We start from the raw sequence: 15697 nt of genomic DNA on the forward strand, positions 1-15697 counted from the left end.
GCTATTTGTACGCCCATACATTTGTGCGTGGATGCGGCGACGTAAACACCCTCACTGATGTGCTGGTGAATAGAAAAATGCTTCTGCGTCGACACAATGCAGTTGCCTTTACGTCGGCGTAAACCTTTCCAAGTTTTGTGTCTCTTATGTCTGCGTCGCTCACCACCGCAAAGGTTGTTAGAACGAACTCCTACTGCTGCTCGTTGGCGATACGAAGTGTTAATTTCAAAACGTTACTGGCAGATAGACAGTTTACAATCGGATAACCCCGTAATTGTAACCAAAATATGTCTGAGTTTATTTGCAAAGCTTATGTTAGCGAACTAGTATGACGCTACTACCCACAGGTTGCTTGAAGCAGCCGGCTCAACACACAGAGCGAGTTCACCAATCACAGTTATGTGCATAAAGTTAAAGCAAAAACATAGCCTACATTTTTAAAATAGTTTTCTTTGTGCATGTTGATTAACTAATGACAGCCTACTCTTGTCTGCTCCACATTTTCGTAGTCTAATTCTGCATAGAGTTAATTTAATGATGGTAATGATTTAATGATGAAATATTGCTGAGTGTTGATGAAATGGTGGCACGGCCTATCGGTTGTACTGACTCCTTCACATTTTCATGACCTAGCCTAATTATATAGATATTGTAGTACTTTTTTATATCAGTCTTTGAAAACTGAAAAAAATGTCAATGTCAAAAAATCATTTTGAGGAATGAGGATGGACATAGATTAAATAGGCCTATTGCTGTTTTTCCTTTGTCTCCCTCACATTTTCATCTGTTCTTACGACTAGTAAACAAAACCATATGATTTACTTAATGTTATACAAGAACAGAATAGAATTGAACAGAATTGAGTTCAGACTTGAGTTCGGTATTTTGAGTCCGGCCCTCCTCAACAGTCCCAGTTTGTCATGTGGCCCCTTGGGGAAATTAGTTGCCCACCCCTGGTCTATGTGAAAGGGACAGTCGTTCCGCGATTCTGGTAGGCCTACATAAAATCGCGGCGATTTCGCCAGTGTGAAAGGGCCTAATAGGTCAAATTGGGAGTTCTGAAAACAGCCCTCTACTAAAAGTTGAACTCGGGGTTTTTCAGTTTTGATACAGTGACATCTAGTGGCAAATAAGCAGTCATGCAGTATTCCCTCAGCTGGCAAAGCCTAAAGTGTCAAGACGTTGATGCAATATAACTTACTGTAATAAAAGTAAATTATTTGCTCATCTGAAATTGATGCAGTTCCTCTGTCTGTTAAATGGATAGGTCTAGGCTACAATAGGCTAGTCCAACACGATAACATTTAACAGGCCTACTAATAGCTCTACTGGGGAAAACAGTATTTTTAAAAAGTTACAGCAGGCCGGTAGGTCTATCAAGACAAGTATAGTAAATGCTCTTCTTTCAAAAACACTAATAAACAGAGATGTGCTGTTTAACTGGATTTGGGGAGGGACTTGTTTGTTACGGTGACGACATATCCGGTGTCATGTCTGCTTCCGTAGCTAACTCGTGTCTTGAATACTGAAGTTCTATGTACACATGGATCATACATGTACCTTTATCGTGATGCGTTAGACTGACAGGTTTTGGATTTTAGTGTGTTATTTCACTATTTAATCACAAGGACACGTGCGGTTTTTAAAACATGGCAGAAGCAATATCGGAGAAAAGCCGTGGACTGACGTTTGCAGAGCAGCAAATGCTTCGCCATGGTTGGCAACCAGGTATCACCGGATAGCATACCCTAGCTAAAGATAGGATTATCTCAGATAATTTCTTTAATAATGTTTGTATGTATGCATGTACACAATCTGTTCTCTTGTTTACCTTGTAGGGAAAGGTTTGGGACGCCACGAAGATGGAAGGTCTGAACCAATCAAAGTCAAAGTGAAATGCGACAAAGGAGGGGTATGTTATGGTTATGGGATTTGACAGACGCTTTTGTCCAAAGCGACAGACAAATGCACAACAATATAATTTAACAGGGTATGTGTCTGAATTCTTGGGTAACGATACTTGAAAAGAATGCAGTCAATTTCAAGGCTGAATACTAATTCACCAGATGAAATAGCTTGATCGAATAATTACAGACAGTAGGCTATAATGTGGTTAGAAACAATTGGGTAAAAAATTGGGTGATGTCACTTATCCAATCTTTTCAGGTTGGTCATAAGCTCGGTGAACAGTTTACCTTCAATTGGTGGGACCATGTCTTCAATAAAGCTTCTTCAAATTTGTCAGTTGAAGATGGTCAGGTATGTATTTAGAGAGTGCATCTACCACTACTTCGGAATTTTAATTAATTGTAGGCCCTACATCATTTTGTATGTCCACCTTTTACTGGAAAGTGGTTTTAATTACCTGCAATATCCGTCTTTGGGAATTTCCCATACCTTGTGTTTTGTTTTGAATATGGACCAGGATGGGATTTCGATGAAGAAAGTTAATGATGAAGAAGAGAAGGGGATGATCTCCAACAAACGCCCACTCAAAGCCAAGCTGACCAAAGGCATGCAGTATGGTTGCTTTGTCAAGGTAAAGCAACAGTGATTGTCAAAAGGACTGCTGGAAGAAAGTTGACAGTTAATGGACTTGATTTGATATTGATGTCTTTGTTGTTGGTGACAAGTAAGGTGCCGTTTAAGTCACATCATAGAATATCTAATATCTATCCGCAATCCACTAGCTATCCATTCTCTGCACTGCAAAAAATAAAATCTAGCCAAGTGTTATTTATCTTAAAGGTAAACTATGCAGTATTGGCAATTTCCTTACTGTTTTCTCGGTTTTTGCTTATTTTTCGCTGGCTCTGTCATGACTAATGTCTGAGAAACTCCATCGCTACCTTTTTCTAGCCGGTGCCTGGCGTGTATGTGTATTTGAATGCAGTAAAGCAATTTGTTACATTCGTTATACTTCCTGACACTGAGGCCGTCGGCCCGCCGGCCCACAGTTGCAAGGGTGGTTTTTCCGCTCACAGGCGCTAGGGGGAAGCGAGACGGCCACCATTCAACCCGAAAAAAGTCATATAACCATTCCAATGACTCTGAAGCTGTTAAATGAAGGTAAATTAAGCTAAAAAACTTGCATATTAAACTAAAAAACCTGCATAGTGTGCCTTTAAATTATATGATCACATAATCTATCTGGTATTGTTTTTAATATGAAGAGACTTATTAGCACTCTTGTGAAAGATCTTTTTGACTTAATTTAAGAAGACTTTGACTTATTTTAAGGAGTCTTATCAAGACAGATTTACTCAACGCACAACAAATGGCAGACAAATTTGCTTGATATAAGATTAATAACACTTGGTTAGATTTTATTAGATAAGTAGTTTTTGCAGTGTGAAAACACTAAAAAAACTGCCCCTCTCAGAGCCAGGGCAACTTGAAACAAGCAAAGTGGGGGCGGCCGGACCCCCAGACAATAGCAGAACACTGTTTGGAGTGGAGTGTGGAGTTTCTTGGAGAGCACTGAAGGGAGGAGTGAGCTACCTCTCTGATGTGTTTTGTTTGGTCTTTGTTTGGGTCGAATATAACATACGCTGCTTTGGAAAAAAGTGTCTGCTAATAAATAAAAAAAACTTAAAGCAACGTTTTCCAGCATCGCTTACCCTGCCTTCCTACCCTACTGAAATTTTGTTCAGCATATGGACCGTTTTTACATTACATTACATTACATTTAGCAGACACTTTTTGACAAAAGTGACTTACATATGTCAGCTATAATACAAGGGATTACATTGTCCCCGGAGCAACTTGGGGTTAAGTGCCTTGCTCAAGGGCATCCTGATATTTACTAGTACACAATGTAATGTATTATTATTGGTTTGTTTGTCTCTCAGTCAGCTACTCTTCTGTGTGGACAAGAGCAGCCTGAGCAAAAAGCATCAAGTTCAGATGACAGCAGTGACTCTGAGGACGAAGACCAGAAACTCGACCTCTCCTCCGCCACCAAGTAAGAATTAGACCCTGTGGGGACAGCATCATTGTGAGACTGTTGGAACAAACCCCTCTGAATGGCTCTCTCTCTCCCTCCAATTTCATAGCTTGTCTGATGCTGAACTGCTGAAAGTTTGTGGAGGAAGGACTGCTCACAAGTAAGTTTGCACTATGACATTTGTGTTCCAACCAAGACAATGGCAAGTTGATAGCTACTCTACCAGTTGTGTATTGGCCTAGTGGTGCTGAGTGTTGTGCTGTGTGAAAATCTTGTAATGGTCATACATCAAACTTTTTTACTTTACAAGATTATTGTGAAATAAGAAGTTTTAAATTATCAAGACAGTTTGTCATCTAAGGCCAGGTATGTGCTTTTGCTCACATCTCCACAACTTTCCACAGGGGAGCCAGACACGGGCTCACCATGAGTGCCAAACTAGCGAGACTGGAGCAGCAAGAGCGGGAGTTTATGGCCAAGTACGGCAAGAAAGAACCGTCAGTGGGCCCTTGCACTGAAGCTACTACTGCCCCAGCTACCCAGAGCCCCAGCAATGCAGACAGTGTCACTAAAAAGGCCAAGCGCAAGAAAGACAAGCAAAAGAGCATTGAGACTGAAGAGATCCAGAACGGTGTTACAGATGGAGATATAGATGCCTCTGAGGTCACTGACGATGGCAGGAAACAGAAGAAGAAAAAGAAGAAAAGTTCCAAAGAGCGAGGAGACACAGATGCAGCAGAAACCCCTGTGGAAGCTTCTCTGGAGGACCAGAACACTGACGACACCCAGTCAAAGAAGAAGAAGAAGAAGAAGAAGAAGAAGAAGCAGCGCTCCAGCAACCAGGAAATGGAGGAATCAAACAAGAACAAGTGCCAGGAGGACTTCAGAGACGCCAACAATGTTGCGTCAACAGAAGAGGCCATAGCTGATCAGCCTGTAGACGCAGATGGTGAACTTAAAAAGGCTTTGAAGAAGAAGCGCTCAAAGAAGAACTTATCAGGGGTAGGAGATGCTGCTGCAAATGGACACCATACAGACACAACACATGAGTGTGAAGAAAGCTGCAAGGTCATTGCAGAAGTTGAGGAACAATGTACTGTAGATCAGCCACTATGCATAGATGTGGACTCAAAAAATAATAATAATAAGAAGAAGAAGCAGAAGAAATCCTTGAAGACCAAAGAAGATGTTCCCTCACTCTATGAGGAAGAGACACAAAACGAACCCAGAGAGCAGGTTCCAGACGTCAAGGAAGTCATGGAAGGAGAAGAGAAAACAAATGGGAAGAGCAAAGCGAAGAAAAGAAAAACGGACAGTGAAAATGAAAATGGATTTCCTCATGGCCACTCCACTAATAGGAAAAAAAGGGGGAAAAAGGGAAAGAGGAAAGATAAAATCTTGCAAGTGACTGCTGATTTCTGATAAATAGCCCTTGTTCTTATTGTTGCCACAGTGCAGTGCATTTGCACCAATTAGTGGCCTCCATCAAGGCCTTTTATGGTATTGAGGGGAGGTGTCAGTCATGGACTATTTAATGGATTATCGCTCATAAATTGTACAGATGACTGGACTGCTCTCAATGAAGTGCCTTAGTGTTGCTAGGTATTATTTGGTGAACGATTAATTGAAAACTATTTTTAATGCCTTTGTTGGACAGTCATGACATTTTCTGCTTATGCCCAAATATTAAGATGTTATAAATATATTAAATGTGTTCTGGACTCTAAACGGACTCTGGACAACACCACATTACTACAACATGACATTACGTCAAGCTTCTGCACTCCTATAAGTTGATCCATGGATTGATTTGTGAAATCATGATGAATTCTAGTCATTTGTCAGAACTGATAGAAGCACTGTTTTTTTCGGTGTTCCTGAGAAATATAATCATAGGAAGAAGTCCACTAATTTAGTTAGTTCTAATTCAGTGTACAATGCCTTTTCCAGGATACTTGACATTTGTTGATGCTGGTACACAATGGCTTGATTTAGCTGTGGCCTTAAGTAAAATAATGTTGACATCTCTTTATTATTCTGTCTGACTTATGTGGGAAACAGCATTTCTTTTCTTAAAGAGCTGCAGGCCAACAGGGTGGAAACTTTACAACAGAGGTTCTCAACGTTTTTAGGACCAAGGCACACCAATGGTCGTACCAAAATCCTCACTCAAAGAGTCAAAGAGTCCTCACTCCTTAAATTGGTTGTTAGACATTATTGTTGGTTGACATTTTTTTATTGCTAGAGTAGGCAGGCAATCACAACATATCCTAACAACCAGCAGTAAATTATCGGGCGAAATGGATCTCCGCTTCACATTATGAAATCAAAGTAAGACCAGAAAAAAGATGTAAATCTCTGAATGTGTAAAACCATTTCAACTTACTAAGCTGTGCCATTGATGTTTAAAAAAAAATACCACTCTAGCCTATTTCATGAGCCTAAAACAGATTGTGTTCCTCAAAATTCCACAGCGCCCCTCACTTCACCTCACGACACATCAGTTGAGAACCACGGCTTTAGACCATTGAAATAAATAAATTTGCTATTGAATGGATTGATTTTTATTTTGATCTGTCAAACTCACTTCTTTAATATGAACAGAAACAAGTTGATTATAGAATTTTGCACAAACAACTCACATCGTCTTTACAAATGTTTTAAATCACTACACATTATTTTTGCAAATGTTTAGATTCCTAAGCAGCAGCATCTTTGAATTCACTCAGGCTATATAGCAGCTTCCATTTCACAGATCCATCTGTTGTTCATCCAACACACGTTGGCCGTCTAACTCTTGGAGTGGTCAGTGCTAGGCATTGATGTCACACAAGTTTTGTTGATCCCCATTCTAATCCAGTTCCTGAAAGAGTAAATTAAATATGCAGTAAACATCAGTGACTAGGCTGAAAACAAAAGAGCTGTCAGCTGACTACATTCCCTCGTCCCTTTCTAGATAGCCATGTTCAGGAAGTGAAAAGAAAACTCCAGCAACCGGATTCAGATTGTGCAGGAGGACCAGGAGGGCTGGTCTGACAATTTTGAAGTAAATCAGATAAATACTTGGTTATGTGAGCCATCCCAATTACCTATTATACCTATATACACTCTATAAAGAGTATATATACTTATACTACATACCTTTGGGACTCATCCAGAATTCACACTTATGATTTTATGTATTCTGACGTGGATGAATTGATTGTTTGATGAAGGCACTTTGGGCTCACATGTTGCTGAACATGCGGGGGTCTCATTTCAAGTCTGAGTGAACAACCCTTTTACACATCTGTGTGTGCACCACATCACTGCATTAGAACTCACCCTCCAGTGAGGTCACTTCCATCCACCCACTGCCATTGGCCTTGGATTTTGCTCAGTCCAATCCAGTATCCATGCCATTTGTCATAGTAATACGTTGTGTGATTATTAATGAAGGCCTACAGCACAACATATGAGACAAATGATTACTGGTGAAATACATATTTAGACTGTACCGGAATTGGAATTGAAACATCTGCCCATAAATATTTGTGTAGAGAAATATGTTCAAGTGCAGATAAACCCAATATATACAAAGTATACAGTGATGGCCAAAAGTGTTGGCACCCATGCTAAAGTTGACTGAAAAGAGGAATATAAAATCATCTTTTGGAAATTGATCTTAATGCCTTAAGTGAAAAATGAGGAAATATCTAACCTTTAAGGACACCAATTTTCTTAGTGAATGAATAATGTAGAGAGGGAGTGACCTACTGGTATGAATATGCAAGGTAAAGGTGTGGTGTATGGGGGATGTGGCCTTTTGGGTGACATCTGGCCAGCTTCTATTGTCTTTTAATTAAAACTACCCCCTTTCCTGGGAAGTCCTTCAGAGGCTTGGACACATGCGGTTCTACAAACATCAACATTTCACACCTGGTGATAGGCAAGGGGCTATAGACAGGCTTTCACTGAATTCAAGGATAAACAAAGGATGCTTGCATACAGACCAAAGACACACACACAGGGTACACATGGGTACAAAATCACAAATGACCATAAGAACTACACAGTATTCAAGTCATAAAGACTTGAATCATTAAACCATTCACATAAAATATGAATACAGAATTATTTCCTTCAGTATCATAAATAAATAAATGTTCTTCCTTATAATACAGGGGTCATAAGTATTGGCACCCTATATGTTAAATTCCCATAGAGACAGGCAGATTTTTATTTTTAAAGGCCAGTTATTTCATGGATCCAGAATACTATCAGCTCATTGTTTTGCAAAATAATGTATACATGTGTACATGTATACAAGTGTACAAGTGTACAAGTGTACAAGTGTATACAAGTGTACATGTTTCAAAATGAAAATAAACATTAACTTTTTTAAACCATAAAATAGTTACCCACCACGGCTCTCAGTATTATCCGCACAAACATTTCCATAGATGTTGTCCATTTCACACAATGCACTGAGTGAGACAACCCAAGGTATGACTTCGGTGCTTATATTATCAAGAACCAGGAAGGATGTCACTCTCAGAATCTCCTTTTATGGTCTTTGCTGCAACGCAGTATCTTCATACGTTCACACATCAAACCACTGTAGGTTATTTGCAGAATTGGTCTCTGTTGATCTCAAGGCCATCTTCCAAAGTGAGCCTGCCTTGCCTAACAAAGTGAGCCTGCCTTGCCTTTTTTTCACACTCTCTTCTGTTGAACATAAAACAAGTTCTTTATGTTTATTAAGATGAAAATGATGAAATGTGTATTTTTGGCATTTATTAATTTGTTTATTTGTTTTTATGTGAATTTAGTTTGCACATTTAACATTCAACTGCTCAAATAGATACAGTGATTTATAGGCCTACAGTGATTCAGGGCTCTATTTTGCGTCCCAGCGCAATTGACTTTGTATACTCGCGCTTTTGTCTTTCCTATTTTGCAGTCAGCGCATATTGGAATTTTCTCTCCACAGGGAATTCGATTGCGCCCACGGGGGCGGTTCTGCGAAAAGACTGGGCGTGTTCCGGCGCAAACGTTCACTGTTGATATTTTGCAGTTTCAGAAAACAATTCCGCCACAGACCCGGGGCCTGTACTATGAAGCGGGGTTACTGGCTTATCTGGGTAACTTCGAGAGTAACTTGATCACGTGTGGCGTAACTTCCCGATTAACCCGTACTACGAAAGGTGGATAGGTTTTAACCGAGGTATGCTGCCATGGCAATTTACGCTGCATCTCAAACCTGCTCCGACCAGGTTATGTTCTTGGTTAACCCGAGGTTTCTGTTAACCACACCCTTTATAAGTACCACCCCTCCACTAACAATTTCTCCCGAGACATGTCGGCGTACCTGGATGATCCATAGCCTACGACATTGGAGCGCAAATCGTGAGGGACTCTCTTCGCAGGGCGAGGGGTTTTAGAGACCGCCAGAAAATATATTTAGCCTACCCGGACGATATTCTCTATGAAGATATAGATTGTCATCCGAGGAAATTCGTTATCTTTGTCAGATGATCTAGGAAGACGTCTCATAGCAATGCCCGTACGTGGACATTCATGTATTCCATTGGTGATGCTGAACATCTGAGCAAGAATAGCCTAGGCCTACTGTAGGCCTATGTCCGAAAATAAATCGGACATAGGCCTACAGTAGCCTATGCTGAACATCTGAGCAAGAATAAATCGGACATATAGTTCTAGTAGGCCTAATAAATTAAAATCACATTTTTTACAAACGTATTGAATTGAATATTACTGTACCCTGCACATAAAGGCTACACATTTCCACAGCACCAGAATCCGACCGAATGCCTCCTTCAACCCCCTCCATAATCGGCCTTCCACTATTATTTGCGATGGCAAACTCCTCTGCTACTGTAAAACACTCTGGTGCCTTACAGTAGTGTTCAAAGACACCTTTTTCTTGTTAGCTGTAAAACAGAGGCCAAGTGAAGGCTATAAGCATAGGCCTACATGTTTTCATAAGAAATATTAATGCAAGCTATGACTATATAAACCAAGGCCGTAGTCATGATGTCAACATTGGGGGGGTCCAAATCTGTGGTGGGGTCTGAGGGACTCCCAAACAGAATGCGCCCCCCGGTGAGTTTTGTGAAAAGAGAAGGGTGGAGAAGAAGCAACTTCACTGGTCCATCCCTGGACCCGTGACTCCATTTGTGTTCAAAATGTATACTTTAAAAGAAATTACAAACTAGAGTATCTTTTGATAACCTCTATATTACACAGAATGTGGTTCTTTGACTTATTACTTACACCTAAAGATTTTTTTAAACTAAGGCTTAGACTCATAGGTTTGGAGCCTAATAAGATTTTGTCTTTTAATTTAGATTTTATTATGCTGGCGGCTAATCACACAACGTAGTTTGAAAGGGACAGTATTCAGGAATAGGCTACTAAGACAGGCCCCTCTTCTGTCTGACTCACCTCATGTTACCCCTGTATGCATTACTGGCTTCTGACAGAAATTACGTTTTGTGCCAACATGTAGAAACACTAGGCCTACTACAGCCTTTAATTGGTGAATGGAGGTGCAAATTCCTTTCTTTGGTTATTGTCCGCGATTCACATTAACTAGGCTATCACGTATTGTAAACGTCACCACATTTGATCACGTTTTGCCTGCATGGATGCGCGATTGAGTGCGCATCTAAATAATATGCAAGATGCAACAATCATTTCTAAGAGGCCTATACACGGTAATTTCTGGCATTACTAGCATATGAATGCATTATTTATGTTGAAAGACGTGAAAGAAATGACACAGGCTTGCACAAATTCATTTTCACTTTCGCTATCATTGCGAGAATAGGCTAATATGGAAAATGTTTGTCCCTTTCAGTCTGATCGGCTCCAAACATGTATGGGATTTCCTTAGCCTGTGCTACACCTTTCCAAGAAGTTTTGTGAAAATTGTTCCGGTAGCTTTTGCGATATTGTTGACAGCCCTACCTCACCGCAGTAGGGTGCAGTAAATGGAAGCTTTTGATAGCGCACGCCACTAACGAAAAACGGAAAATCACCAGGACAAACCACTCAGGGGTGTAGGCTACTCTGGAACCATAGGTCACTAATTTGTGCGTTATTTATGTTTGATTACATTTCAGATACGTGTTGGTGTCCTGTAGGCCTAGTATAGCGCTTTATTCTTTCTTTATTTTTCTATGTCCGAATATTGGGGGGGACATTTTGGTCATATTTGAATATGGGGGACACGTCCCCCTCAATGTCTATGGCGACTACGGCCCTGATATAAACCACTATTCTGAATAATGTGTTTGTGTTTCATATTCACCTGCTGCCATGTGCATTTGGCAATGGTGTTGCATCTGAAATGTTCACAGGATTAGGCATAGGCATACACTAAATCAGTCAATGGGGCTACTTAAACATTCAATTATCCTTATTAGCCTACTGTAATCTATATGCCCACTTCTAAATTGTGTTGCATCTGTAGGCATTTCTATGAACTCAAAATAAATAAGCAATTTAATTATTTAAACTCATTAAATACATTCCGCAAGCTATTAATCCTCCGTATTTGAAGAACATGTGGACATAAAACTTTACTTTTAGGCATTTAGGCTACCCGATCTGCAATACGTTGCCAACAGCCTTGCCTTGCTTTGTTCACTGCCGACATATTTGATTTTTGTCGTAGAGTGGGTTTTAATTCCTCATAACTTGTCATAATAATTTTGCATTCCTCATCCGTAAAATAAGGTGAACGCGTCATCACTGAAAGTGGTGATTTGCGCTGCAACCCGCCCCTTTTATGTGAACGCGCACAAACTCCAATGAGGTTAACCCCGGCTCAACAAATCAACTTCATAATCAGCGTCGTAGTACCGATTAACACCACTAAAGATAACCAGGTTTTGTCAACCCCGGTTTAACAAAGTAACCCTGGGTTACATCTGGGTAGGTTAAGCTCCCTTCGTAGTACAGGCCCCAGGGCATTTCTACGTTCCTGTTTCTATGTCTACATTGAAAGTCAATTGCTTAGGCTAGGTTAAGACAATAAATAAACAGTCTGGCTCAAACTGCTTTCTTTCCCGTGAGTGGGTGGAGGTTTTGATGCTATATTAGGCTATTTTATATTATATTATATGATATTATATTAGGCTACCTAACATGATATATATATATATATATATATATATATATATATATATATATATATATAGCTATGATTAATAGGCTAATAATATTAGTTGCCTAGTATTAGCTGCATATAATACCTATTAGAATAGATTCCTAGTAGCCTACTATTAGTATATAGTAGTGGTAATAAACATTGTAGCAGAGTAGCATTAGACCTAGGCAAATTTTCTATTGTTAACAAAACAACAACAAATAATTAATTATTATAATATAGGCTACCCTCTCTGTCAATAAGATCAAAGTTTCTGAACATGAGCACCAAAAAGATGAACAATGTGTGGATGCACTTTGACCAGGAGAGCAAAACTCTTAGGCTAAATGCAAGTACTGCAAAAACCTGGTTTCAAATCATGGAGGATCCACATCCAACATGAGAAGGCACTTAACGAAATGAAGCACCCCACTGCACTGCTTGAACGTAGGACTGAATTTCTTTGCGATTTAGCAATACTGACTCAAGTGACTCAAGTGACTCGTTCAACCCGGATCAGTTTAGTGAGTGACTCAGAATAACCCGGATCCTTAAAAGGAATCGAGTTTGACAGGCCTAATTTGTTCAACTCCACAGGTAGCTATCAGCTATCACAAACGTTAGCGCGCAGTAACCCGCAGTAATGGCACTGCCCCCGCCGGATTCGTCTCAGCGCATGCGCAGTCTTGATCTCGATCTATGTTTCTTTTCTCAACAAGTAATGCCTGTGAATGCGGCGATGACGTATTTTGACAGTTGAGTCACTTGTGCGAGTTTAAGTGGGGCACAGTGCACAGTACTTACCGGTGCTTAAGCCTGCTTGTCCGTGGGGGGGGGGGCAGTCCCCGGCGGGGTATTTTTGTACTCATACCAAAGAAAGCCAACTGTAAAGTTTGATTTCGTACTTGTAATTTTTGAATTCATATTTTTTTTTCATCCGTATTCTGATGGATAAAATACACACAATATATTTTATGCACGACTGGACTCATTCGAGAATTCACAAATATTTATTTTATGCACAACTACAGACAAATACGCACGTGTATCAAATCTATGGACACGAATATTTTGACAGCTATCCCCCTCCATAGGCAGGCGAATTCCCGGAAGTAGAAGAATCGACGTAGGCTGGAGGGACCACCTCTCTGCTAACTCCCATAGAAGTCCATTCATTTTAGGATTTTTTTGAAATACCATAACTTCATATAACATATATCCTGTGCCGATATTGTAGCTTCTGTGTAATCTACATAAACACTACAAAGGCAAAACAGACTCCATTACCTCGTCCGTAACGTTGGTTACCCGTAAGAAGAATGGTTAGCTTGTTCGGTTGGAGGGAAGCTAGCTTTGACATAATCTCTCTTTTGCGCCGTAGGGAGATAACCGTATTGTTTGGATAAGAAGCTCAGTCCACCTTACTGTCTGACGGTAACTCATAAGCAAAACCTAGCATACACTATCGTATGTTAAGGTAAAGCATTACACAGAGGCAACCTTATAATAATAAAAAAGTGAACCTAATTTTTTTTAAAACGGCACTAATCATTTCAGAGGTTTTCGATGGATTGACCGTAGGTCGGAAAAGTGGAAAGAAGATTAGCTTCAAGGCTATAACTTTTTTGTTTTGTTTTAGCATGACTGTTTTTGAAGATGATCATGTATGGTAGCTTCAACATTAACACGACTTGGTGAGGATGATATTAATAATAATACATAAATAAATGTTTAACTTTGATGACTTTGAAGGCGAAGGAAGTGTGAGAAGAATTTCTGTGTAGGCTATCTATCATATGAGTTACAAGATTCAGTTCGATGGCTAACGTCACAAAGTTAAGTGTGAGTCTGCGCAGTACTGGGGGGACCAACTGAAAAATCATTCTATTTGACTCAGTGCCCTCCCATTGAAAACGACGGAGTCTGTTCGTCCATTTCTTTTACTGTCTATGGGTAAAATAGCATCAGCGCCCAAGATCCGCCCACAAAGTCACTTGCGTTTTGCGCAAAGACACTTCCGTTTCAGACCATTAAAATAGGGCCCTCAGTCTATTGGGGACTTGTCTGCAGTGTCTTCTTCTTTGTGTCTGTGTGTGTGCAGCAGTCCACCTGTATTTTGAATCGATTTAAGTTCCTGTCCTCAGTATCCTGTTCTTTATTTTTGAGATTGTTTACAATGTCAATAACAGTCCATCAGCTCATTGTTTTCCAAATAATGTATCAACATGTTTCAAAATAAAACTAAACATTAACTTTTTAAACCATAAAATAGTTCGCTTTGTGGCTCTCAGTATTATCTGCACAAACATTTCCATGGATGTTGACTTCTGTGCTTATGTTATTATCAAGAACCAGGAAGGATGTCACTCTCAGAATCTCCTTTTATGGTCTTTGCTGCAACGCAGTATTTTCATAACTTCACACATCAAACCACCTTCACCCTCTGCAGCAGCTCAGAAGACAACACCTCTAGGGTCAACTCTTCCAGGTTAAAGTGGGGCTTTGCAACAACCAGTGCCGGTTCAGACCTCCATGGGGCACTAAGCAAAATCCAGCTAAGGGGCCCTCCTACCTGAATTCTGTGAGCCAAAATGTAACCTTTTTTTATAGTCTCACCTGACACCCCAGTGCTCCCAATCATCCCACCCCATTTTGGGTGTCTACAGAAGTTACCAAATACAGGTTTTTGGGGGAAAAAAATGTGTATGAATCAATTTTAGGGTCTGGGCTGGTTGCTTTTGAAGCTGGCTGTACATATCTGGTTGTGCTACTGGCTGAGACTGACTGTTCTTCACCTGTGTCTGTAGTAGCCTAGGCTACTTACCAAAGACTAGCCTAGAAATCTAGACGCGCCCCTAGCGGCAGCAAATTATTTTGATGTGGGTCTGGTTCGCCAGGCTAGCCAAAGACGTGTACTGGATTAGATTCCCTTCAATATTTTTTTCAAAGGTAGACTAAGGTATATTCAATATTTTGAATGTCGCCGACATTCAAAAAACGGAAAATGCGGTTTCACAACTTCTACGAAGTACTGGATAAGGCTGGCAAGCAAGCCGCAGACAGATCAGGGTATTCACTTCCCTGTTGGTTATGCTAGGTCAGACAGCAACACACGCTGGAGAAATGCAAACAGATCAACTTATAGTACAGTACGCTGTGTTTGGAAAATAGGGTCCTGCTGGATTTTTATGCAAAAATTGATTTTTTATTCAAATTTTCACGATCCATCTTTAGTGTTTTTTTCTGTATGTTTTAAAATAAGCGATTATATCTAGTCCGAAAAGTGATTTCCACTTTTTGCACACAAAACCCCCAGATAATGTAGAAAGGTTGTTGGTTCTAAAACAATATCCATAGTTTTCAAACTTTGAGTGTCTGAAAAGTGTAAAAACACCTCCACCCTTGTTGCCTATGTCAAAAACTATTTCTTAATCTTTGCTTTTCTTGATGCTTTCCTTGACCTGCCATGTCTACCTGCTATTGTCTACCTTAAGAGAAATTTGTCTTGGAAATAATCTATAATAGTACAGGCAACAAAGTACACTACTACGTGTCATAGGCATGGGTAGTTGAGTAACAGTAGGCAAAATTAACAA

At 40.1% G+C, this 15697-nt stretch overlaps 1 protein-coding gene across 1 annotated transcript; it reads left to right on the top strand.

Annotated features, from left to right (window-relative positions):
* Window positions 1–1488: 1488 nt before the first annotated feature.
* Window positions 1489–6503, top strand: gpatch4 (G patch domain containing 4). The gene is made up of 7 exons (XM_076280861.1): window positions 1489–1728; window positions 1839–1912; window positions 2167–2259; window positions 2426–2539; window positions 3852–3964; window positions 4056–4106; window positions 4351–6503. Exons 1-7 carry the CDS (start codon window positions 1650–1652, stop codon window positions 5366–5368), a joined length of 1542 nt encoding a protein of 513 aa, XP_076136976.1. The 5' UTR covers window positions 1489–1649; the 3' UTR covers window positions 5369–6503.
* Window positions 6504–15697: the final 9194 nt, after the last annotated feature.

Source organism: Alosa pseudoharengus, unplaced genomic scaffold (genome assembly GCF_046254945.1).
Source record: "Alosa pseudoharengus isolate Yale_2024_CS ecotype anadromous, Long Island Sound unplaced genomic scaffold, YU_APseudo_1.1 YU_APseudo_1.1_scf_12, whole genome shotgun sequence".
Lineage (NCBI taxonomy): Eukaryota > Metazoa > Chordata > Actinopteri > Clupeiformes > Clupeidae > Alosa > Alosa pseudoharengus.